Genomic DNA, 26994 nt, shown 5'->3' on the forward strand with positions numbered 1-26994 from the left:
TTAAAAAATACAACATCCAGACTTCTTTCACTCCTCTTCTGAAACTCCATTCCTTGCTCAGTAGGCCCAAACAAAAAATAACAACCTGAAATATTCTGGCATTTACTGAATTTGGTGTAACTGTAATAAACCTTATTTTGGCCAGATGGAAAAATCCATCAAATTATGTCTTGAGGAACATAAAACAGATGTCACATACAGCAGAACCAGAGCTAGTGCTCTATCAAGCCATGTCTTAAATTCTGCTTACACTAATGAGGAAAACTTCATTCATCTAGTCTTATGGGACAAATCTGAAAATATCTTTCAATGCTATGATGAACTGGAAAGAAGAATTGTGGAATGCAAAGAAATTGCCCTCAATCAAATACATCTCAACATCAACCTCAGCTATAATCTCTCAGACTGCCATTGCGCTACCATCCAACTTTGACATTCACGAAATTTTCAACAATGAGGAGATACACAGAACAGCGTCAAATATTAATACGCTAATGCTTTAATGTATAGATTTTTTGTTGGTCGTTCCCTCTTGTTATGCACCTGAAGAAGCCTTCTATGAAAAAACTAGTCATGCAATCTACTTAATTAAATAGTATTTTTTAGTTTTATCTCTTGTTCAGCTTTCAGTCATTTAATCTTTTTTTTTTTTTTAAAATATCATCATCATCAAATTCCTGCCATGTACCCTCAAGGGGTTACAGGATATGATAGTACTACATGAGAAATTTACATAATTATAAAAAAAATGTATATTCCCCCACAGATCTGTATTTGTATTTTTATAGTAACCAGTAATGGCTATGGCCCTTGTTATACACACTGTACAGCAGTTCCTTCTAATCTATTTTCATTTTCTGTATTCTTAAGTCTCTTCTTTAACTATCAAGTCTGTATATTACCACTTGAAAAATAATTGTAGGATTTTTTTTCTATAAGATATGTAGTATTACTTTTTACTATCTGTCGTTATCACTTGTATTGTTCTGTATACTTGTTGCTTCTATTTGTATTATTTTTTATTTTGTACTACTTTTTCACTGTTTATAAATTTCAATTTTCAATGTTGACTTGACCACATACCTTTGTGTTAATGTTTATTTATTTATCTGTTTCTTATTTTATTTTTATTTTATGTATTTATGATTTAACTTTTTAATCATAAATCTGTCTCTTTGGTTTTTAATTTTATATATACCATATTTTTCAAAGACTTAATGAATCAGTAGAACTAAAATTGTTGATTATTGATAAACTAATTATTGATATGAATCATGTCATGAATTTTCATTCAATTTCATTCTGCCTGTTTTTGTGTATATGATATAATGATTTCTAAAAAATATCATGCCTCTTTAGAAAATTGGGCATGGCTAATTAGTTATATGTTCTGTTTTAATTTCAATAAAATATATTTTTGCAGCTTGACCGTATTCGTTTTGTTTTAAATAGTTACCTGAGAGTTAGACTCAGTAAGGTAAGAGTATTTTTCTCCCTCTTTTTATAAGCATGTAATGTTAATTTATATTTAAAATTAGTGCACACTACTGAATACATTTTTATGCATACTGTAGCTAATCCTGTATTCTGTATGGTTACATGACATCTGTGACTGAAATATGCAATTTTGTCTTCACTGTTAACAACAACAAAAAAAGTATTCATTTGTTTAACTTTTTTTTTGTAATATTAAACAGAGCAAATTAGGCAAAATGTGTTTATAAAATTTATTTATTTGCTTTATTTTTTATTTTAAATGACAGTTAATAGTGAATGACAGAAAAATAGCTGCCTATCATGCTGTTTGACAGCAAATTCACTTTTTTAAATACCACCTTCATTCATAGGCATTTTTTCACACTTATGCTGGGGAGCTTTCCTGGAACTTTTATAGTATTTCAAATGAGTGCATGAGATTGCTATAAAGTGTCTTCTGTAGTGACAGTTGACTTTCAAAAAGAGTTATTTCTTAGCATTGGTTTTCAAGATTATCATGTAATAACAAAAAAAGATAACTTAGTTGCAAGAAGAGAGTCATATCCCTTCCCTACAAAACCTAGAAAAGTTAAAAATTTAAATTACTAAAGTCAGGGCAGTTGTAATGCGTTAAGCAACTAAGCAACTTTGGAACAACAAGCTTGGAGGACAATAAAAACTATCAAAATTGTATCTCATCCATAAAATCACATTTTTTTTTCTTTTTAATTGAATACATTTTCTTGAATTTAGGGGCAACAAAATGCTTCTTACCTAGGGACATTATATACCCTTACAGTTTTAAGCAAAGTAGAATAATCTGCCAACAGTTAGGAAAGATTTGGGAACGATTTCGTTTAAAGTGATTTGTTTGATTATATATATTACAAATATTGATGCATCCAGACATACATGGCTGTCATCAACACTACTTGATGCATTGTATTTGGCACATTTAATGTTATTTTTATGTTTATTATTTTACAGTTCTAAATTTTATTCTAAATCAAAGTAAATAATTATTAAAATGCATTATTAATATTGGGGTTGATTAAGGGTCAAACCAAATAACTAGGAGGAGACCTCCACATCACTTTACAGGAATGCAGAGAACCAGCTGGGGCTTCTCACTTAATGTCCAATCTTCACTTTCACTTGGTTTGCATTAATAGGCATCTACTGGGTACTGAATGAACAAGGATGGACTGGCAGTTTGGGACTTAACTGACGAAATTGTACTCTCTGCTGTCTTAAATTGCAAACACATAGTAGTACAATATGATGATGTTTCATGTTGGCTGGGGCATTGCCCAGTTAAACAAGTCCCCTATCGTTTTCATCAGGGGACTGGGGCGAACAGTGAAAAGTCAGCTACTGGAACAAGCTCCAACACAACATTATCATTATTACGGGCAACTCCAAGGAGTCCTTAGAATTATCGAGGGAAGCCCTAAACATTATATCAAGAACTATCCATTTTCGCAGTATCTATCATACTTTGTTTTGAACTCAGTCAAGGCACCCACAACAGACTCTGGCAACCTATTCCACTCATTCACTACTCTCCAAGCAAAAAAACCTATTTCTAACACCCTCGATAGCTACACTCTTACTCAGTTTCCATGGATGGCTCCTATTTCTCCCACCACCACCACCGTCAGACCTGTTCTGAAAAATTTCCTCTGTAATAATCTTGTAAAAACCACTCAGTAATTTGTACATTTCTATTATATCACCCTTTTTCTGTCTATCAACCAGTTTCTGTAATGCACAAATCTTCATCCTGTTCTCGTAAGGTTCATTCATTCCATAGACCTGCTACCATCTTGGTCACGTCTCTGTGCTCATCTGGGCACACCATAGTCAAGATGGGGTCTTATTAAGGCTTGATAAAGAGGGAACAATAACTTGCTTGTCTCTGCTCATCAAATTATTCCTCAATAGCCAAGTAATCTGATGAGCTACTTTTGTTATGCGAACCCATAAACTTTAATTCCCTATCCACTAACACTCTCAAGTCTCTGGCTTCGTCAGTTTCCTGGAGTACAGTTCCACCGATGTGGTATACAGCTGGTAATCTTTTCACCCCCAAAATGCGTAATTCTTGTATATTTCCATAATTTTTTAACATTTTTGTCTTAAGTTACAAATCTGGTCCTAAGAAATGCCACTTTGGCCTGAATCCATCCTGTTGTTCGTATAGTTTCTCTTCCAAATTTTTCTTAGCCACTTCTGAAGTGTACTAGCATAATTCTCACCTGAAACATGCAGTATGGAAATACCTTTATAATGCTCACATTCAGTTTTCAATCCCTTTCTATGGATAATGTGAGAATTGTGCTTCTGTAGCTCAGTCAATATAAACGAAGCCCTTTGGTCAGAAAGGCCTGGGTTCTATTCCTGTTTATGACATGAGGAACAATCATCTTGTCTCTTTTAACTAAATGTGAGTTAGATGGTCTCATATGGAGATAGTTTTTTTCAACCAAAAACTCTAGTTTTTCATCCCTCAGAACAGCCAAACTGGCCCCATGAACACACATGTTCATCAAAAAATGTATACACACTTTAACAAATGTCATCTATGGACTTTTTTCGAAGTTGGATTGAATTACGGTAGTAATGTGTAGTATGATGTTCTCTCAAAATATGTCATTACTCACATGAATACTAGCATCGGCACATGACCGGTCGAGGCACGATTGTCGTTCGAGGAACGCAAGACCATTTTGAAGTGGTATTTTAAATTTGAGAATGTTGAAGTTCAACGACAGTAGAGGTGTGAGTTTGCAACACAACCTCCAGCACACCTAACAATTGCATGTATTTGTGATAAGTTTGAGATCCATGGTACTGTGCATGATGTGCATAATAAGGGAAGATTTGGGAGGCCTCGCGCTACAGCAAGTTCTGCTTCCTCGGCTATGGTGTTGGAACAGTTTACACGCTCACCACAGAAGTCTACCACACAATGTGGACATGAGACAGGAGTTAGCAGTGCAAGCATAAGCACATTCTTAAAGCAGCTAAATGGAAAGTTTACATCCCAAGATTATTACATGCAATGAATGAAGATGATCTTGATCGAAGAATGCAGTGTTGTGGATGGTTTCAACACATGGTAGATGAGGAGTTTGTGAGGAAGATGGATTGGTCTGATGAAGCTTAATGGAACAGTGAATCAGCATAATTGTATTTACTGGGGTCCAGAAAATCTGTGCGTTCATGTGGACAAGGTAGTCAATTTACTGGGGGCTCAGTGACTGGTGTGGATTGTCATCTAGGGATTTAATAGGACCATTCTTCTTTGAAGGTACTGTTACTGGTCAAGTCTACCTAGACATGCTACGTACATCCATTTTATCTGCCATTGATTTACTTTATGGGAATGACCAATTTCTCTTCCAACAAGATAATGCACCACCACACTACCACTGAGACGTGAGAGCTTACCTCAATGAGAGTTTGCAGGGATAATAGATAGGACAAAGAGGTGCAGTTGAGTTCTTCCTATGTTCTCCTGATTTAACAGGAGAACATAGGAAAATATTAATGCATGTAGTGTATTGTAGAAAATCAGCTACAAGCTCTGTTGCATTCACTGATGATGATGATGACAGTGAATGTGTAGAGAATGACAGCGAGAATGGATCTACCAAGATGTGAATATTCTGTTAGCATAAATACTGTTCCTTTTGTATGTGAAACCTTTAAACTTTTTGTAACTGTTTTTCTTTATTGATTTTATGATTCAAATGAAACTTCTTAAATTTCAAGTAAAAGAAAATATTTTATCATTTCGTATTTTGGTTTACAAATGTAAAAAAGCTAAACACTGTATAAAACTAGCTAAACAGAAGTCATGGGAGGACATTGGAAAGAACATAGAAAATAAATATTAAGAAGGTGGCAAAATATTCTGGAGATTGTTGAAGAAACTTAGAAATGGAGGAAAGAGTGCTGTAAAAGGAGTTAGAGATGATAAAGGTGACATGAAAACAGAAGAAAAAGATATCCTTGAAGTATGCAGTAATTACTTCGAAAAATTGCTAAATGAAACAAGCAGTGATGACAGCACAGTGGTAAAAAAACACTGACCAGGCATGCAGTCAGGAATACATATCCATACTTGAAGTAGAAAAAGCCATCAAAGGCTTGAAATGTGGAAAGGCAGCAGGAGTAGAGTATATTCGACCAGAAATGCTGAAGTATGGTGGTATAAAAGTCTTACAGTGGCTGCACTGCATAGTTCAGAAGGCCTGGACAGAGGGACGAATTCCTGATGATTGGAGTAGAGCTCTCATAGTACCCTTATATAAAAAGAGAAATAAAACTAAATGTGACAATTACAGAGGTATTTCTGTATTGAGTGTTCCTGGTAAGATCTATGCAAGTATACTTGAGAAACTGTTGAGAAGAATTGTGGAAAAAAAGCTTAGTGAAGAAGAAGCTGGATTCAGGCCTCTATTTGGCCTTTGATGGCTTTTTCTACTTCAAGTATGGATATGTATTCCTGACTGCATGCCTGGTCAGTGTTTTTTACCACTGTGCTGTCATCACTGCTTGTTTCATTTAGCAATTTTTCGAAGTAATTACTGCATACTTCAAGGATATCTTTTTCTTCTGTTTTCATGTCACCTTTATCATCTCTAACTCCTTTTACAGCACTCTTTCCTCCATTTCTAAGCTTCTTCAACAATCTCCAGAATATTTTGCCACCTTCTTAATATTTATTTTCCATGTTCTTTCTGTCAGGATCAGATCTTCACTTTACGACAAATAGTTGAGAAAGCATGGGAATATAACAAAGATCTGTATTTAAGTTTTGTAGACCTGCTAAAGGTATATGACAAGGTGCCAAGAGAAAACCTATTCAAAACGCTACAGTCATATGGTGTCAATGGAGCATTATATCAAGTAATACTTAGTCTTTATTTGAGTTGTAATTCACATCTGAGAGCTGTTCAACTTTTATTCGCTTTAAAACTTTCTTACATGTAGTTCTTTTCAATATGAAATTCAAGTTTATCGTGTTTTAGACTAAATGGTGATCCAATTTCAAATCCTCTGTACACTCTAGTGTCCTATGCCAGGGAGAAAACATCACTATCAACAATAATATAGTCAATTAGACTTTTCTTATTCCTTGTCTCTTCTCTCCATGTGAATTTTTGCACATTTTTATGTTGAAATATTGTTAGTAATAACCAGTCTATGTCCTGAGGAGAAATCCAACAGGTGTTTGCCATTATTATTAGCTTTTCTCTAAATTTTCCCAAAAAAATTTTGTATGTCTGACAATCATTTCCTACTCTGCTATTTAGATCCCCAACAAGGATCAACTTTTCATTTTTCATTTGATCAGTTGCTCAAAAAATTCCTCCACTTCTCCCTTAGTAGAACCTTCTGTGGGACTATAGGCACAAATAAGTCTCATTGTCCAGTTACCCATTCTGATATTTGCCCACATCACTCTACTTGAAACTGTCTGCCATTCAAGAAGATTATCCTCGTATTTTGTGTTGAATACTATGGCTACTCCTACTTTTCCTTGATTGTCATTTCCTGAATATAACATTTTGTATTTATTGCTCAAAAAGATCTCACCAGTTTTTGTCTTTTTTGTTTTAGTCACCCCTATTATGTCGATCTGGTACTTATCTAATTCCTTAGCTAGCTCCATTTCTTTGCCATTCAGGCTTCTTATGTTGATAATACCGATCTTTAACTCCGGTGATGTTGAGTTAGGGTGTGTTTTCAGATTTGTTCCTATAATTATTCAATAATTCATTTCAATAAATTCCAAAAATTATTCAATAACTATTACTTAGTGTTTAAATGGTAATTAAAGCATTATTAATAGTTTTATATTCCACTTGAAGATTAAAATAAAAGAAAATGTTATGGTCTTCAAGTTGAAAATTCATTTTAATTTTTTTATTGTGAATGAAACAAAAAAAAATCATATTATTATAATTTAATCAGGTATATTAAAAGAAAGGATAATAAATATCCAATATTCTTTTACAGCAACTGTTTGTCTTTGAAACTGAGGTGGTTGAACTTGTTGCTTGGTATCACTACTTAAAAGAAAACAAACATTGCTCAGGTCAACATAAAAAAATGAATAAAATCAGTTTCATTTGATTGACATTTCACCTGTTTTAAAATTTTTGTTTTGTTTTTATGTAGATAAAATAAACCACAAAAGGTTGAAGACCTATAGGATGTTAGTAACATTACCATGAATAGGCTAAGGGGTTATATAATCCAGAAACACTGCGCTTAAGACTAAACATAACTTTTTTCAAGCCACTCTAAGCCTTTAGCAAGCAGGGTGAAGGTCCCACACTGTGTGATGAAATTCATGTACCATTCACAAATGTTCACAAACATCCATTCCTGTGGGGGCAGTTGAAAACATTGCCTGTTCGTTGAAAAGTGAGTGTGCTATCTTCTCGGCTAACCAAATTGCAAATCACTGGACTGATAACTGTTTAATACTTGGCTCTTTTCAATGACTAGGCAGAAACCATATGAAGGCAAAAATTATGGAAAATAAATCTTTCCTACTTGTAATTATGTTTACAAGAGTCCCCCCCCCCCCATAAGATTTCTGCTTAGTCTCTGATGAGAATCAACACTTTTCAACACTATTTCAAATGAATTCTTAACTAGAAGCACTATTAAAAGGCAAATATATGGGCTATTAGGTCAAATTTTTGGTCAAGTTTCAAAGACAAAATTTATTTATCCTTTCTTTTAATAGTTTTTTTTATGACAAAGAACTTTGCTGTGACCAGTTTTATTCAGTCTCTTTAATGTAAGTGCATGTCTTTCCTTTTTTTATGTTATTTATGTATTTTTGTATTTTCTGAATCTAGAGAATTTATTTCTCTTTTTATAGATTGAGCTGTATGCAGCATATTTGTTGGAGCAGAGTAGACAGGAAGAGCATTTGTTGTCACAAGAAGAAAAAAATTTTGTTCAACAGTAAGAATTTTAAGAATTTACTTAAAATGATTTGTAGATCTTTGTTATCCAGGGCTTGATTCATAATATAGTACTTAGTTATTTATATAAATAAATAAATTTTGGTCAAGTCAAATAAATTTTTAGAAATGAAATGAAAAACTTTGAACAATATTTAGAGACAGTACTATGAAATTTTGGTTTAAAAATAGTGCTTTTGCATAATTATATGTTAAAGTTTTTAACATTTTATTTTATTTTATTTTCTAAGTCAAAAAATTAGGTAATATCATATTACATGTGAAAATGCATCATTTAAAAGGAAAATCACCTGCTTCCTCATACAGCACAGCCACATCATTTGTATCATCTATTTTCTCATACAATCACAAGATAGTATCCTATGGATGTCATATAGTCTCACTCTCAACTGCAAAATAACAGAATAGCTTGAAATATAATCCTGAATAGAGGTGTACAGTATAATCTGATTTCTGCACTGCAGTGTCAGGAATTCATTGCCATGTGGCAAAAGTGCACAGGCCAAATCTTATATTATGGAAACAGGTTTGAGTAGTCCTGATTTCAAGCAGTTAGCAATTGATGGTGGTGGTGGTATGCAGCACACTGTCATTTCCTGGTTATTATTATTATGGGCTACTCCAAGGAGTCCTTAGACTCATCGAGGAATGCCCTAAGTACCATCTAACATTTGCGCAGTATCTGTCATACTTTGCTTTGAACTCATTCACCACTCTCCAAGCAAATTATCTCCCATATCTCATTATGGGAGATAATACACAACAATGCTGTGCATTATGGCTGAGACAAGGAGTTGAGAGCTTGATCCACCTTTGCTTCAAGTTGCCCGGCGTTGTACTACCTTACCTCAGTCCTGAAGATATTTTCAGGCGCAAACTTTGTTTGCTCACACTTGGATAAAGGATTAAACTAAATTTATTATAGTCTAACCAAGTGAAAAATAAACTTTCAACATACCTGTCACCTTTTTTTGTTAAGTCCTTTGTATATAAAATTTTGCAGAAATATTAATTTTTAAGTTATGATCTTACTGGCATAAAAGTGGGAATACAATGATTAATTTAACATCATTTATATTATTCTTATTAGTTTCATATTTCACAGAATGCATAAGCATACATTAGAACTGATGCTGTCTCCATCTATCCATATGCATATGCAAATTATTCCCAGATTCTGCCCAAATGGTTTTGTTGGAATCTAGACTCCCTTACAAAAAAAAGGTATCAAACAATTTCAGTTTTTTTTTTTTTTTTTTAACCATTTGCAAAGGTCAAAATGGACAGAATGTTTCAGTTGATTTTGATAGGGTAGTGAATATAATTTATTATCTCATTCCATCTTCCTTTTTGTGTTAGGCTCAATGGCCTGCCAGGACCAAGTATGAGGGTGGTCTGAAATGTTCTCGGCCTTGACTATAGATGGCAACACTATTGGCACGATTTTTTTTTTCTAATTTGGTACATCTGTCATAAGCATCCATGTAAAATTGCAAGTCATTCTATCAAATAGTTTGTTTTATACAGCTGTATGAAGCAAAAGTGTTGTCTGTATCCCCTTGAAATGGATAAAATTGAGTATCATGCGGTTATAAAATTCTTTGTAAAAGAAGGTTTAATGCCAAAAGAAATTCATTCAAAGTTCATAAAAGTTTATGGGCACTCTTCTCCTTTGTTATTGACAATTAAGAAATGGGCTGCTGAGTTTAAATGTGGCCATACCAGCCTTGAAGATGATGATTATTATTATTATTATATAACACCTCCAGGGAGTCCAAAGACTCATCGAGGGAGGGCCCGCACTCTACAACTCTCCACCAACTACACCAACCGCAACTACACCAATGCTATCTACTGCCAACCACTACCACTAGTATTTCCACAGACAATCACAAACATCCATGCCCAAGGCAGGATTCAAACTCGCAGCCTTTTGGCTGGAGAGCAAATGCGCTAACCACTCAGCCAACCAGGCCAGCTCCACCATAAACTTTTATAAACTTCGAATGAATTTCTTTTGGCATTAAATCTTCTTTTACAAAGAATTTTATAACTGCATGATACTCACTTTTATCCATTTCAAGGGATACAGACAACACTTTTGCTTCATACAGCTGTATAAAACAAACTATTTGATAAAATGACTTGCAATTTTACATGGATGCTTATAACAGATGTACCAACTTAGGGAAAAAAAAAAATTGTGCTGATAGTGTTGCCATCTATGGTCGAGGCTGAGAATATTTCGGACCACCCTCATACTTGGTCCTTGATCCACGTGAAGGATGTCCAAAAAGTGTAACAACACCAGAAATCATTGATCAAGTGCATCATATGGTATTGGATGACCAGCAAGTCAAAGTGCATGAAATTGCTGAGACTATAGGCATTTAAAGAGAACTTGTAGGATATATTTTGCTTGAAGAATCTTAAATGAAAAAGCTTTGCACAAGATGGGTGCCACGCTTACTCGCAGCAGATCAAAAATGCACTCGCATGAAAATCTCTGAACAGTGCTTGGAGCGTTTTAACAAGAATAAAACTGATTTTGTACATCGATGTATTACTATGGATGAGACTTGGATTCACCATTACACACCAGAATCCAAACAGCAGTCAAAACAGTAGACAGAAGCCAGTTGTTCTGTGCCAAAGAAGACAAAATCAGTTCCATCAGCAGGAAAGGTCATGGCATTGGTGTTTTGGGATGCTAAAGGCATTTTGTTTATTAATTATCTTGAAAAGGGTAAAACAATAACTGGGGAATATTATTCTGATCTTTTAACCAGACTAGACAAAAAAATTCATGAGAAAAGACCTGGTTTGCAGAAGAAAAAAATCATCTTTCATCAGGGTAATGCACTTGCCCACAAAGATGTTTGGGAAATAGGAAAATTAAGGGGTCTGCACTATGAATTGTTGGGAAAAAAATAAAACTCTTCCTAACTGGTCAGCGTTTTTTTTCGAATCAAGAGGTGATTGCAGCTGTAGAGGGGTATTTTGCAGATCTTACTGAGAACCACTACAGGGACAGGATAACGGTGCTGGAGCGTTGCAGGAATAAATGTATTAGTCTAAAGGGAGATTATGTTGCAGAATAAAAATAATTTTGAAATTATAAATTCATTTTTTCATTGTTTGGATGAGAACTTAGACCACCCTTGTAACTTGGCTTTTGAAACCCCTTATGATATGGTGGTTAACCCTATCTGAATTGTCTATTATGATTGTAAATTGCATGTGTTCTTCTGGTGAGTTTGCCTGTTATGCAGGATGGAAAACCCACAAAACAAGCAAACCAACTGAATTACAGAGTTACTATAATAAATATAATAAATTACGAGGTGCTTATCACTTATATTTCAGTAAAGAGCAAAGATAATAATAATAATGGCAAATATCTGTTGGATTTCTGCTCAGGACATGGACTGGTTATTTCTGACACCATGTTCCAACATAAAAATGTGCACAAATTCACATGGAGAGAAGAGGCTAGGAATAAGAAAAGTCTCACTGACTATGTTATTGTTGATAGTGACGTTTTCTCCCTGGTGCTGGACACTAGAGTGTACAGAGGATTTGAAATTGGAAGTGATCACTATTTAGTCTTGAGCAGGATAAAATTGAATTTCATATTGAAAAGAATAACATGTAAGAAAGTTTTAAAGCGAATAAAAGTTGAGCAGCTCTCAGATATGAACTGTAGACTAAAGTTCACATCTGAGAGCTGCTCAACACAAAGATTATTGAAAAGAAAATGAAAGAGTTTGAGAACAGGAATCAAACCTTGGAGATTCAGTGGCAAACTCTGAAGAAAACATTGATTGATTCTGCCAGAGAGGCATGTGGTGAGGTTGTGTGCAAGAATAAAAAAATCAGAACTCCCTGGTGGACACAGGAAGTTAAAGAGGCAGTGAAGGAAAAGAAGAAAGCATATCAAAAGTTCCTGTCAAGTAAGTCAGCTTTTACTCTTACAGAATACAGAGACAAATGTAAGAAAGCTAAACAGTGTGTAAAACTAGCTAAACAAAAGTCATGGGAGGACTTTGGCAAAAATATAGAAAATAAATATCAAGAAGGTGGCAAAATATTCAGGAGGTTGTTGAAGAAGCTTAGGAATGGAAGAAAGAGTGCTGTAAAAGGAGTTAGAGATGATAAAGGTGACATGAAATCAGGAAAAAAAGATATCCTTGAAGTATGGAGTAATTACTTTGAAAAACTGCTAAATGAAACAAGCAGTGATGACAGCACAGTGATAAAAAAACACTGACCAGGCATGCAGTCAGGAATACATATCCATACTTGAAGTAGAAAAAGCCATCAAAGGCTTGAAATGTGGAAAGGTAGCAGGAGTAGATGATATTCGACCAGAAATGCTGAAGTATGGTAGTATAAAAGTCTTACAGTGGCTGCACTGCATAGTTCAGAAAGCCTGGACAGAGGGACAAATTCCCGATGATTGGAGTAGAGCTCTCATAGTACCCATATATTAAAAAGGGAAATAAAACTGAATGTGAGAATTACAGAGGTATTTCTCTACTGAGTGTTCCTGGCAAGATCTATGCAAGTATACTTGAGAAACGGTTGAGAAGAATTGTGGAAGAAAAGCTTGGTGAAGAACAAGCTGGATTCAGGCCAAATAGAGGCTGTCAGGATCAGATCTTCACTTTACGACAAATAGTCGAGAAAGCATGGGAATATAACAAAGATCTGTATTTACGTTTTGTCGATTTGGAAAAGGCATATGACAAGGTGCCAAGAGAGAAGTTATTCAATACGCTGCAGTTATATGGTGTCGATGGGGCATTATATTAAGCAATACTTAGTCTTTATTTGAGTTGTGAGTCAGCAGTTAGAATTGAAGGAAGTACAGGAAGATGGTTTAATGTTAAATCTGGTGTGAGACAAGGATGTACATTATCCCCTCTGTTATTCATTATCTATATGGATCACATTATGAAGGAAAGTGGTATTAAACCTGATATCAAAATTGGAGATGTTAATGTCAGCTCTTTGCTTTATACAGATGATGTTATACTTCTAAATAAATCCGCTACAAGTCTGCAAGATTCTCTGACTAAATTGAATAGCTGTTGTAATAGATATGGTATGAAGGTCAGCAATAAAAAGACAAAGACAATGAAAATAGACAGAATCATTGAAAATGTCAACTGCATTGTGAATGGAGAACCTGTGGAACAAGTAAAACATTTCAGCTACTTAGGCACGATTTTTACTGAAGATGGTAAATTAAATATAGAAATAGACAACAGAATCAGCAAAGCTGGTATGGTGGGAAGTCAATTGAATAAATTCATATGGAATAAGAGAGAAATTAGTCGGAAAACTAAATTAGCTGTATACAAGACAGTGTTCAAACCAGTTTTAACTTATGGATCTGAGAGCTTGGTCAGAAGTAAAACACTTAACCAAAGACTAGATACCGCAGATATGAGAGTCCTGAGAAAGATTAGAGGCGTGAACAGATGGCATCAATGGCAATATCATATTAAAAATGAGGATATTAGGAAAGAACTTGACATTGTCAGCATCCAGGAATGCGTCAGCAGAGCTAATCTCAGGTGATGTGGTATGGTCACTTAAATAGAATGGGAGAGGAAAGATTAGCAAAACAAGTGTTCTCTGCCCGGTTGGCAGGAAAACGACCCAGAGGAAGACCAAGATATAGGTGGATTGATACGGTACAAAGTGCCTTAGACAATAGAAATATAAGATCTGATAATGTTGGAGTCTTGACAACTGATTTGGAGGAAAATTGTAGATAGGAGGTTAGTAATGATGTAATTTTTTCGTGTAGTACTGTCATATCCTGTACACCCCTTGAGGGTACATGGCAGGAATTTGATGATGATGATGATTGTAGTAAATTTATTAAATTCCACCTCACATTACTTAGAAAAAATAAACATTGATTCTGTTTTTACATAACTGTACTTCTTGAGGAAATTACAATGTATGCTGAATATTAATTACAATAACTTTAATTAATACTTCTTATATTTGAGCTAAGCCAAATTACCATCATCGTGGAACACAGTACAATGTGATGTGTGCACGCAGGCACTGAACACTGGATAAATGAGGCTGAATCAGGGTAACTCAGGTTTGAGCCTAGAGTCCTAAAGTGTCCCTAGTGGAAAAAGTTGGGTGTTCTTATCTGTTGGGCTGAATATCTGAGTATGAATGCTTCCCAAATTTGGAGCTGTTTCATGCAACCAAATTTGTTGAGGTTTGGGAAGTTCCTTAAGGTTGAGGCAGATTCCAGGATTAGCCTCTCATATTTGTATTTTCTGCAGTTTAGTAGAGTGGCATTCTTCCAGTGTACCCTGTGGTGAGTGTCCAAAGCATGGTCAGCAAGTCCTGAGTGGCCACAGTGGTGGAACCAGATGTATTCCTTGTGTTTGCCGATTCTGATGTTGGCTGTCCTGCTTGTTTGGCTGTAGTAGCACAGTTTGCAATTGCAAGGAACCTGGTAAACACATGCTGGCAGGTCTAGGGAGTGTGGCTGGTGTTTGGTAGAGTAGATAAGGGATGTTAATTTCTTATATGATCTGTAAGTGGTTAAAGTTGTATTCTTTAGGATTTTTGTTAACTTTCCAAATGTGCCCAAGATATATGGAATGATGGTGATAAATTTTGTAGAGTTTATGTTCTGGAGGGGAGCTGCAGCTTGGGGGTTTTAATATTTATTTGAATTTGGTGGGGATTGTAGCCATTGGTTAAGAAAGTGTTGTGGATGTGATCAAGTTCATAGAAGCATAGTACACTGTTATCGGAACTAATTAATTTTGCCTTATGTTTTAGAGGGTTTTTGTAATCCCATATTGTTGGGAGTGGTGGGAGTGACTTGGCGAATGTTATCTACCAGTGTGTGTGTGTGTAAGGGTGTAAAATATGTCGTTTCCTTTATCTTTCGTTTATCGGTTTATTTATCTATGTTCTTACTTAAACTTATTCTTGTCCCCCATTCCCTTTTTCTGTGGTTAGTTAGACCTCGTGTTGTAAGTCTATCTAACGTAACTGTCCCTGAGCAATCGCACAATATCAATTAAGAAATTTATTTGATCTTAACGACTGCACCACTTAATTGATCTTTTTATGTTTGAAAGTCAGGGCGAGAAGATAACAAAAAATAAGTTAATACTTCTATACAATATCTTTATATGCAAGTTGTGGCTCGTTACTATATTCTACTCCCGCAGGCTCATTAATATTTTAGGGATAGTGCATTGGCTAAGGAATGAGAACCAGGTAATTTAAAAAAAAAACATGTTTATTATCAAACTAAAAGATATGATACAGAGCATATAAAAGTTAATAAAAGATTAACTTAATCAAAAGCACTTTAACACACAAAACTACTTACTATCTGAGCAACAGAAACTATAGTGTGTTCACTAACTGAAAACCTATTGTGCCTTGAAATAAAAGTGTCTTCTATGACACAACTTGGCTTACAATCATGCATAAATATTCCAGGAGGGATTACATTAACTTTCTTCCAACACATTAATTTCTTCCAACAATCAATACTTAAATGATACTAATTCAGACACTACCAAAGCAACCTGTGAATTAGACATAATTAACAATACATATTCTTTCCTTATTTCACACTCAATTATTTTTTGCCAGTTAACAAGTAACCTCTCTCAATCCTTTACGATTTCGAGTTACATTCGCATAATATACTACAACAAAATAATGGCTTACTTGCTAACAATCTCGAGAGGAAAGTCCGCTTACATTTTGTAACACACATTGAAACTTAAATGTCCTCCGTCCAGTCATTCCTCGAGAGCTTTCCTTCGTCGGACGTGCTGGGGTTCTGTCGTAGCTACCCAGAACCTAGAGAGAGCTGGTGGCAGAGAAACATTGGGCGGTGGGAAGAACGATCCTCCTGGATTGCAGGAAGGAACTCCTGCAGACCTCACAGGTGAAGAGCTAAGCACGAGACCAAGGATCATAAAGCCAAAAGTCTAGAACCATGTGCTGCATTGTCTTTTATTCCATTTTCAGCCTTTGTTCTTAATTAGGAGCATTCCAGGATTAGCCAGAAGCAAATGAAGGAATTGATGTCATCGTTGGCCGCTTGACCTTACGATTTTGGTGGTATTCAGTGCTAATCCGGCTTAACTCCTATTAAGTTTTACCAGTAAGTCTAAAGTGCAGGTGCATTCTAACAGTAAATTATTCTTTTATATTTTTACAACTTGCTATGCACATTTTTTTCTTATAAATTCAGACAAAAAAAATTGTAAAATCCTTAGCAAAAATTCTCTTAAAAAATTAATTTCTCACAAGATTTTACAAGGGGGATCTGGAAATGCCAGGGATCCACCATGTGGACATGTAATCAAAGTATCTAGGAAGGGTATACTATTATTGTTTTGCTTTTCTAGAGTGAACTGGATCCTGGAATGTTGGTTGTTTGGATCTGTTAAGAAAATGTTGAGAACATCCAAGCAATGTGGCCAAATGGAGAACACATTATCTATGTAGTGTAGCCAAATAGAGGGTTTATGTGAGGCTGAGTTTAAAGCTTTCTCTTTAAAAGTCTCCATGAAGTAGTTAGCAGGGGCAAGCAGAGAGCCCATTGCCATCCCCCTTTATCTCTTTGTAGAATGTTCATTGCCAAATGAAACAGTCAGAATTCATGGCAAACTGAAACAGCACTGAGATAATCAAGAGGAAATACAGCTTGGATAAGATCTAAGGTGGGACATTAGTGAACAGAGAGAAGACATCATAACTGATCATTGTATTGGCATGTGAGGTTTTCTTTATTGGCTTTAAAGTGGATCGCATTTTTATGTGGCAAGGAGTATCTCTAGTATATTGTGAGAGCTCTTTGACTTAATGTTCAGCTAATTTGTATGTGGATGAATCAGTGCCATCCACAGTGGGGCATAATGACACACATTTGGCTTGTGTATTTTTGGTAGTCCTTGTATCCATGAGAGAGAGAGGGGGGACTGGAATTGTTTGGTTTTAGTTTATTGGTGATCTCCACCAAGAGGTGCCTTTTTAAGGCACCTGTGAAGTATTCTGATCTGCATTTTGGTGAAATCAGTCTAAAGGATGGTAGGTAATTTCTGATTTCTGAACGAAGAGGCAAGTGTACATTTGTAGTCTTAGTGTATAATAAACTTTCAACATGTAGTCTTAGTGGTTTAAAACTACAGTAGCATTCCCCTTCTTCTCTTTCATAATTACTTTTCTGTTTTTTTATTTCCAGTAGTGCTTCATATTCCTTTCTTGAGAAGTTGCTTTTTTTGGTCGTTTTTTGTGTGTAAGTATACTGGCTCCAGTCAGATGTTAGCAACATGGGCAGGAAGGCTGAGAATACCTTGTTCTGTTTGGATCATAATTTCTTTTCTTTCTCTTTTTTTTTTTTTTTTTTTTTTTAAGCCTTTCCACTAGAACTCATTTTACTAGTATCATATTTGAAGATTTACGTTTAATACTTCATCAGTGTATATCATAGTGGTGTGAATGATGCTGTGCAACATGTAGAAGGGAGATGAGGATTAGATTAGGAAAATTAAAGGTGAAAGAATTCCTTATGTATTTTTCCATGTATTCCATGTATTTTTACAGAATGTACAAAATAGTTAGCCATGCCCTTAACCTGGTTATTTAATCAAAGTCTTGCAGTAGGGATGGGTGCCTAAGGAGTGGAAAGAAGGCAAAATAATACCTCTCCACAAGTTTACAGTTATAGACTAGTTTGTATATTAGCAGTCCTGATCAAAGTATTGAAAAAATTGGTTAGAAGTAGAATACAGAATTGGGTTGATGGACATAAAATGCTCTATGATGGTTAGCATGAGTTTGTGAAGGTCAGGTCTTATTTAAGCGATCTGCTTATATTTTATGATAAGGTAACAAATGTGTTGGATAAGGGAGATTCATATACAGTGATTTTCTTGGGCTTTGCAAAGGCATTCAATAAATTACCATATGGCAGACTGCTGTATAAGCTTCAGAGAATGGAATTAGATAGCATATTAGTTAATTCATCTAACTGATTCATCTAGATGAATTGAAAATTGGCTTTTGAAAGATAATAGCAAGTTGTGTGTGATGGAGCAGTATCTCAGAAAAGGAAGGTGACCAGTGGCATGCCTCAGGGTTCTGTTCTTGGGTCCTTACTGTTTAACTTATTTGTTAATGATATTTCAAGTGGATTGACTTGGAATCTTCAAATGTTTGCTGATGATGCAAAGTTAGGTAGAATTATCAGGAATAGTGCTGATAATTCTATGGTTTTAATTCTCTAAAGGAGGATTTGAATAGGCTGTTAGCTTGCTAAGAGGAGTAGATTTTTATTTTAAGTGGAGAGTTGTTGGTGAGTCAAATGCATTGCCAGAGGGCATTGTGAATGCAGGGAGTGTAAATAACCTCAAAGTTCATTATGATAGACATGTTGCTGTTTGAGTGGGCCTCCCATGAAACATCGACTCCATGGAGGTTACCAAAATAATAATTTTATATATATATATATATATATATATACACACATACTAGGGGAGGCTATGCCCCCATGGTGCCTACGACTCCCAACCCTCCAAGTTCTGGACTGGTAGGCCAGTTCTCCTTGAATTCTGATGACTCAAATGTTGAAGACTCGAAAGCCCCCCCCCCCCCCCCCCCCCCCCCCCCCCCCCGTGTTCCAGGCTGGTAGGCCAGTTCTCCTTGAATTCTGATGACTCAAATTTTGAAGACTCGACACTTAGGGTAGCCCCTGCGTGTCCAGTCTTCAAAGGGGGGGGGCTGTGTCCCCCCTTGTGCCTACGGTAATATTCTGAGATTATGAAATTTTGAAAACTGATGTACTTTTAGCTCTATAACTCAGTCTTCTGTCAAGTTAGACAATATTTGATGGAAAAGTAGCATTTATTGATTTCATGATAGTATTTTTTTCAACTGCTGAGAGATATTTGCTTATTGGTCTAATCGGCACCATCATGTTAATTAAGCAACTTTCTTAGAAAGAGTTAATTTTTTTTCAAAAAAAACAACCTTTATATTGAGGTGCTCTAAATTTTGAGGAAACAAAAATAAGATAAGAGCAAATTAAAATTGAATAGCGGAACATTGTCATTTTGAAAGTTTTCGGGTTTTTTAAAAATGCATTTTTTTCCCCGAAAAATATTAGGATTAGTTCTGGCTATTCTTTCAATTAATTAGTAATAAACTAATATTTTTTATGCTATGAAAATGTGTACATATTGAAACCACTTTTTTTCCCCTCTTCCTTATCTGTTGACATCACTGCATTTAAAATAAAATAAGATGAATTTTACTAGTTTTAAGATAAACTAAAACACATCCCATCTTTGGTGTTAAGCTTTAGCATCTATCTTTTTTATTTATAATTTAACTGTTAATACTAAAATAACTGTCATATATAAAATACTTATCAAGAGATCTTTTCTAAAGGCCTCTGTAGTAATATCAAATGAAAATGTAACCATGAAATTATCTTGACTTAGCTCATAACAGCACTGATTTGTGTACATTAAGAGGGAAAAAAAAAGCTCCACCAACATTGTTTTTTTTTTGGTGTTTTTTTTTTCTATAAATTTAAAAAAAAAATTATTTTTTGTTAACTTTTATATTGCATTATGGAGGAAATGCTATCATTTTTACATTATTTATATGATTTCAGTTATCCACAGTAGTACATTGCCTGATAAGATCCCTTGAAGCAACATTTGGACCTCTTATGAAAATGGTTTTTGATTCTTATTTAAAACCGAAATAAATTTTCGATCTTTGGATAGGTTGCTACTAGTGCTTTAATGATACTCATAGTTTCAACATGCACCCATTTTCACAGTATAAAAAATATTAGTTTATTACTTATTAATTGAAAGAAGAGCAAATATAAATAATAGACAGAACTACTTCTAAAGCAATTGGCTAACAGTTCCAGGACAAGCACTGCATGCCAAAATAGATCTGTTTCATTACACTAGATCTCTTGAGATTGGCTTCATAAAATGTGCCTGTTTTAGTCATTGATCACCTGTGTTGAATCAGATTTGATGTCTGTTTTCTTGGTTGTAGGCAATGAAGGATGTGTTTTCAGTAGGCTTCACCATAACATTTCAAACAGTTGGGATAGGTTTTCAGGACATTAGCTATTTTCATTGTACTGTAGTTGATACAATAAGGAGTGTCTTGCTTTTTGCATTCATTGCAGCCATGATGTGAATGTTTCTCATTTTTAGTTTAATGGAATGAAGATAGCATTAGGAATGAATTAAAAAATGTTTAATGACTCTACTGTTTCACTAAACCTTTATTTAATCCATTCTTCATGATGTCTTCATTCATTAAATCTGGTAAACAAATCTTGTCTATTTCACCCTCCAAAACCTCCCTATTTATCACTCATATACAAAATTAGTTGCTTATGTGGAATTTGCTATATGAGATAAAAAATAGGCAGGTCAGGAGAAATATACTTGTCAAAACATATCAAGGATGTAGAGGGGGGGGGGGGGGAAGAAAACATAAATCAGTACTGGCAGCACACAGAAATGGCATACATTAATTAAAATTTCTTCAGAGCGTTCAAAGAATCAACTGAAGTGCTAAAAAAAAATCCTAATCAATGTAACAAGTTATGCTCCTACATCAGGCTTGGTTGCTTTTCATCAAAAACCTGGCACACATAGATTTTGGACATTCTGTGCATTATACTGCTTGTCATCACAATACAATAATACGTTACCTCCAGTTGGTGAAAGCGATCATGTGGTATTGACTTGGGAGGTTGCAAAATCTGTGGATTTTTCTATTAAGAAGGGGTATGTACGGAACTACAGGTTAGGCAATTATAACAAGCTTCGGATTGAGCTTGCAGCCATCCCATGGCAGAACATATTGCAAGGAAAAGATGTTAGCAGTGCTTGGGATAAAATCAGCGGGTATCTGAGGAAAGCAATATCAGATTGTGTCCCCCATGGTCAGGAGGTCAAAGAAGGCAGGCATTAGATGGATGAGCAGTAGTATCAAGCTTGAACTGCAAAAAAAAGAAAATGTTATGGAGAATTTACAAGGAGAAAGGCGATCAGGACACCCATGAGCAGTACAAGGCTCAAGCTAGGAAGGTTACCAGCATAGTAAGAAAAGCCAAATCAGATTATGAGAAGACCTTAGCCAAAGAGATCAAGGGTAATCCCAAAGAGTTCTTCCGCTATGTGGCAAGTAAGAGGAAGAATGACTTCGGAAGGATAACCTTAGTGGGTGCTGATGGTATTGAGGTGACAAAATCAGATGTAATAGTCGAGTTACTGAGTGATCACTTTTCAAAAGTCTATCACCCAAGTGAGGATATCTCTATACCTATAGCAATACCTAATGTGAGAATTGAAGCTAAAGAATCAGAGGTATTAAATATATTGCAAAACTTAAATGCAAACACTGCGGTAGGCTTAGATGGAATATCAGTTCGGGTGTTGCATGAATATGCAAATGAATTGTCAACCCCTCTTACCTGGATATTTAATTTAAGTTTGAACTCTGGTATGGTCCCTAGGGAGTGGAAGTTAGGCAAAGTGGTTCCTTCGCATAAGGGTGGCTCTAAAACTGCGGTATTGAATTACAGACCAATCACCATCTCAGGAGTAGTGGTAAAAGTATTGGAAAAGTTGGTTAAAGACAAAATTCAAGAATGGGTGGATCAGGATATGATACTCTATAGAGGCCAACATGGTTTTGTTAAAGGTAGATCCTGCCTTAGCAATCTATTAACTATTCATAATAGAATAACATCTGAGTTGGACAAAGGAACTGGCTACACAGTGGTACTTCTGGATTTTGCTAAGGCTTTTGACAGGATACCCCATAGAACACTGTTACGCAAATTGGAGCAGATGGGAATGGATATTAAATTGGTGATATGGATAGGAGAATGGCTCAGGGAGAGATACCATAAGGTGGTGTATGGAGGAGCCGAGTCCAGAATGAGGCAGGTGACCAGTGGTGTGCCTCAGGGCTCTGTGCTTGGGCCAATGTTGTTTAATTTGTATATAAATGATATAGGAAACGGCTTAAAGGGAGATATTCAGTTGTTTGCTGATGATGCAAAGTTGTGTAGTGCAATAAAAAATCAAGCTGATGTTGAAAGTTTGCAGGAGGATTTAAATAAGCTGGTAAAATGGGCAAAAGAAAATGGATGTCAGTTCAATGTGGAAAAGTGTAAAGTCATGCATTTTGGGATTAAAAGATTACCAGCTGTGTACTACATCGATGGAAAGGTACTCCAAGAGATTGATGAGGCTAGGGACTTAGGGGTATTGGTAGATAGGGAGATGAAGTTCAGAGGACACATTGCTAAGGTGTCCAAGATTGCACATAGGATTACTTGGTTGTTGAGGAACACACTGACATCCAGAGATAAAGAGGTTATTATTCCCCTTTATAAAGCATTGATACTTCCACATTTGGATTACTGTGCTCAGGTCTGGTCACCTGGATTCCTTGGAGATGAGGAGGCTGTGGAGAGGGTTCAGAGAAGAGTGACCAAGTTGGTGAGTGATATAAAAAATGCTCCCTACATTGATAGATTGAGAGCTTGTGGATTGCAGAGATTGGCTGATAGGCGAAGAAGAGGGGATATGATAGAAACATTCAAATTACTGAAAGGTTTTTATAGGATTGATGCAGGGGAAATGTTTCAGCTGTGTGATAGTGATGGAAGAACAAGAGGTCATCTCTGGAAATTAAAGAAGAGTGTGGTTAACAAAGGTGTCAGAACAAGGTTTTTTGCCTGGAGGGTGGTGAATGAGTGGAATTCATTGCCTGACTTAGTTGTGAGCTCTTCGTCTGTAAATGAATTCAAGAAGAGATATGACAGATATTGTTTTGCTAGTTTGGGTCTCCCGCGATGAGTCTACTGACTCCATGGAGATACCCGTAATAATAATAATAACAATATGAATCTTGCATGCATCACTATTAGCCTATTTCAAATATTCTGTATTACTGATACCTTTGGCCTGCTTATTGCAAAACCCCCAGTTAATGTAATATTAGTTTAGTTTTTTATTTCACTTTCTTGAAAGTGAAATAAAATTGAAGAGGTACACATGAACATAGTAAAGATTAAAAGTTAAATTCAACAAATAGTCTTAATGTAGTATATAAATACTGGATATAAACTTCCAACATTTTTGAAGCAAACTAGTCATAGAATACTTTAGATTAATCCTTGTCTAATTCATAGATAGTTTTAGACAAGAATGCTTATTCAAGGAGGAGATTCCTAAGACTTTGTTGCATCACTCAGAATTGAATCAGAATGAGATAATCATTCCAAAAGTTAGGAAGATTGTTATCTTGAAGTGCACAAATTAGCAGTTTTTGTTCATTATGTAATTTAAACCTAGAAAGAAAGAGTTATTCTGAAATATTTGTTGATCCTGAATTAATTAGTCATAAAGAGACATTTTTTATACTATGAGAATATGTCACTTAAGATAGCATGCCTAATTATAAAAAAAAATAATTATTTCTGTTTTTGTAGGTATATTTCAAGCATGAAGCATTACTTGCAGAATGTAGCACTGATGCATATGCCTTCAAATATGCAGGAATTAAACCTTGCTACAGATGGTAAATATTATAAGCTTTAACACTTTGACTGCTCACTACGAGATAATTTGTAGTTGTAGTAGTAATGAGCTTTGTTACTGAATATAAGATTATTTGCAGTCGATGTAGTATTTTAAAGATTAAGTATAGAAAATCGAACTGGCTCAGGGAATTGACAAAAAATGTCATCAAAAATATTAAATAAAAAACTATATATATATATATATATATATATATATATGTAATTCATTTTTTAACTTGGGGATATTGTATATTAGGTAGTTTTGATAGAGTCCCTCACAAACACCAATTATTATTGTATATTTATTGTTGTATGTTTATCCACCTTTACAATGAGTTGCCCTGGTTTGTACCATCTTCAGACTTGAACTATGTTTCAGGTGCAAACTTAATTGTTTGCATACTTGGGATTAGGAGTTAAATAACCAAGCTTATAAAATTTCTTGGTAACCCTAACACACACACACACACACACACACACACACACACACACACACACACACACACACACACACACACACACACACACACAGGTTTCAGAGTACCCATTACAAATGTCTAGGTTATGTGGAGGTAGGGGAAAATCAAGGTGTCGATCAGGTTTTGATTAGGAACACATGTCTCCACAAATGCACCATGGCAATGGTACAAGTCAAAAACTTTGGTACTTTGGTCAGTGCTGACATGAGTTCAGCCACTCAATGGTATGGATCAGGCCATTAACGTCGGGGGGGGGGGGGGATGACTAGAGAAAGGATGTTTACGAAATTTTATCCTGAACTCAAGCCACAACAAATAGGTGATCAACAAACAAATTGGCTCGTTTTGGTAGAGTCCCTCACAAACACCAATTTGGATTGCTTCTAAGGTTGATTTCATTCTGAAACCTCTCCCTAGTGGTGATAATGCAGTGTCGCATATCACTAGTACATCACATTAATGCATAATAGCAAATTACACAAATGCTGACTATGACAACATGATGTTAATGTATGGCAAAGCTCAGGTGTGCACATAGCATTTCCCATATTGTCTAACTTCATCGCACAATGTGAATCAGTGGTTGCAAGAAACAGGTTCCTTCAATGCCAACAGGCATGACTGTGGAGCTCCAAGGATGTTCAGTCAATCTTGTATAAAAGAGCCCTGATTTCTAGAACTGGTGCTCTTCACCAATGAAGCTGTATTCACTAGGGAAGGCATGTGGTACTGCCAAAATAGCCACATTTAGTCCAGGAACAACTCTCACATTACTCACTCCCATGGATTCCAGAATAAGTTTGCCATCAACATGTGGACAGGCATCATTGGTAATAAGCTGATTAGACTCTATCTTCTTCTACTCCACCTGAACAGCCTCCATGCACTTGACATTGCAGATTAAGCAACACACATGGTTTTAACACAATGGTGTGCCACCACTCTTTTCATGTGACATCCGACACTACATCTACCAAACATTTGGTAGGCAGTGGATTGGCAGAGGTGGGTCCAGTGGCATTATTATTACTTGTGCATATTCTGCACATTCACTGGACTTAACTCCATTGGAATTTTTTTGTCTGGGACCAAATGAAGAGTCTCATGTACGAAATCCCTGTGGAGTTGTTGGTAGAGGATTTGTCGATAATGATACTGATTGCAGTGGGTGAGATCCAAACCATGCCAGGCATGTTTGAAGTGCTCCAGAACTATGGTACATTACACCAACAGGCGTAATGCATGCTGTAAAGTTGGTGGTTGCAACTTCAAGCACCTTTTTGTAAATGTTTATGAAATTAAAATGTGATTTACCGTGTGTCTGATGTTTACATTCTTTGTGATGTGCACACGAAACGTTTTTGACCTGTACCATTGCAATCGTGTGTGTGTGGGGACATCGGTTGCTAACTAAAACCTTATCTACTCTGTGTGTCCCCCCCCCCCCCCACATACCCTAGAACAGAGGTTATCATGCGGGTATCTTGACCCCTGCCAACATATCCAGAGGTGCACTCAGCCATATAAAATCCTCTATTATTCTACTGATTTTATTGTGGGAAATCAGTGCAGGAAGATATTGCATAAAAAGTCAACTACTTTCAGTGTGCTAACCTTAGTTAGCCTTTATTTTCAAATTTTACTCTTCAGCTAAAGGTCAGTATCAGTGAGTTTGATTGCATCTTTGTGAGCAGTTCTTGGATTTTAAACAGTTATCATTCTCCACTAAAATGAATGTGGATAATAAAAAACAGAAAACATATAATTATCAATCTGAATAGGAAGAAGCTTGCTACTGCTTCATTAAAAAAAACACAAATGTGTATGTTTGGTAAGTGGCAATTCTGTTGCAGTTATGAAGAAACATATTATGGAGCAGAATTTCAAGACTAATCACTCCTTGTTTGACCATAACTGTCCTGTTAATTCTGAACTGAGAAAGAAAAAAGTATGTGAACTAAAGGCAAAACTTACATCTCAACAGTCAGTTTTTATTAGACCAATAGTAAAGCATTAAAATGCCACCATTGCTTCTTATAAAATTACTCACTTAATTAAAAAAAGTTAAAAACCATATTAGGATGATGAATTCATAAAAGAGGCATTTCTTACAGGAGCAGATTCTTTATTTGAGGGCTTTTAAAACAAATAAATTATGTCAGCGATATCAGACCTACAGCTTTCAAATATAACAATCACAAGGTGATTGAGCTCAATTTCTCTTGACATGCAAGCCCAACTGAAAAATGATTTAGGAAAATGTGAATACTTATCCTGCAATTTGATGAGTCAATGAATGTATCAGTTAAAGGGGAATTGGCTATTTTAGTAAGAATGGTATTTGAGGGCTTCTCTGGTAGGGAGGAGCCTGTTA

At 35.6% G+C, this 26994-nt stretch overlaps 1 protein-coding gene across 2 annotated transcripts in view; it reads left to right on the top strand.

Moving 5' to 3' along the window:
* The window catches only part of Sld5 (DNA replication complex GINS protein Sld5), a 108296-nt gene that overhangs the window by 44806 nt on the left and 36496 nt on the right, over positions 1 to 26994 (top strand). For both annotated transcript variants that reach the window (XM_090404157.1, XM_090404158.1), the window contains exons 3-5: positions 1424 to 1477; positions 8384 to 8469; positions 24052 to 24140. In XM_090404157.1, coding sequence (XP_090260283.1) covers positions 1424 to 1477; positions 8384 to 8469; positions 24052 to 24140 — 229 coding nt within the window. The remainder of the gene's footprint in view (positions 1 to 1423; positions 1478 to 8383; positions 8470 to 24051; positions 24141 to 26994) is intronic.

The sequence above is a fragment of the Typopeltis vanoorti genome, chromosome 14 (assembly GCF_054136105.1).
Source record: "Typopeltis vanoorti isolate ZY-2024b chromosome 14, IOZ_Tvanoo_1.0, whole genome shotgun sequence".
Taxonomy (NCBI): domain Eukaryota; kingdom Metazoa; phylum Arthropoda; class Arachnida; order Uropygi; family Thelyphonidae; genus Typopeltis; species Typopeltis vanoorti.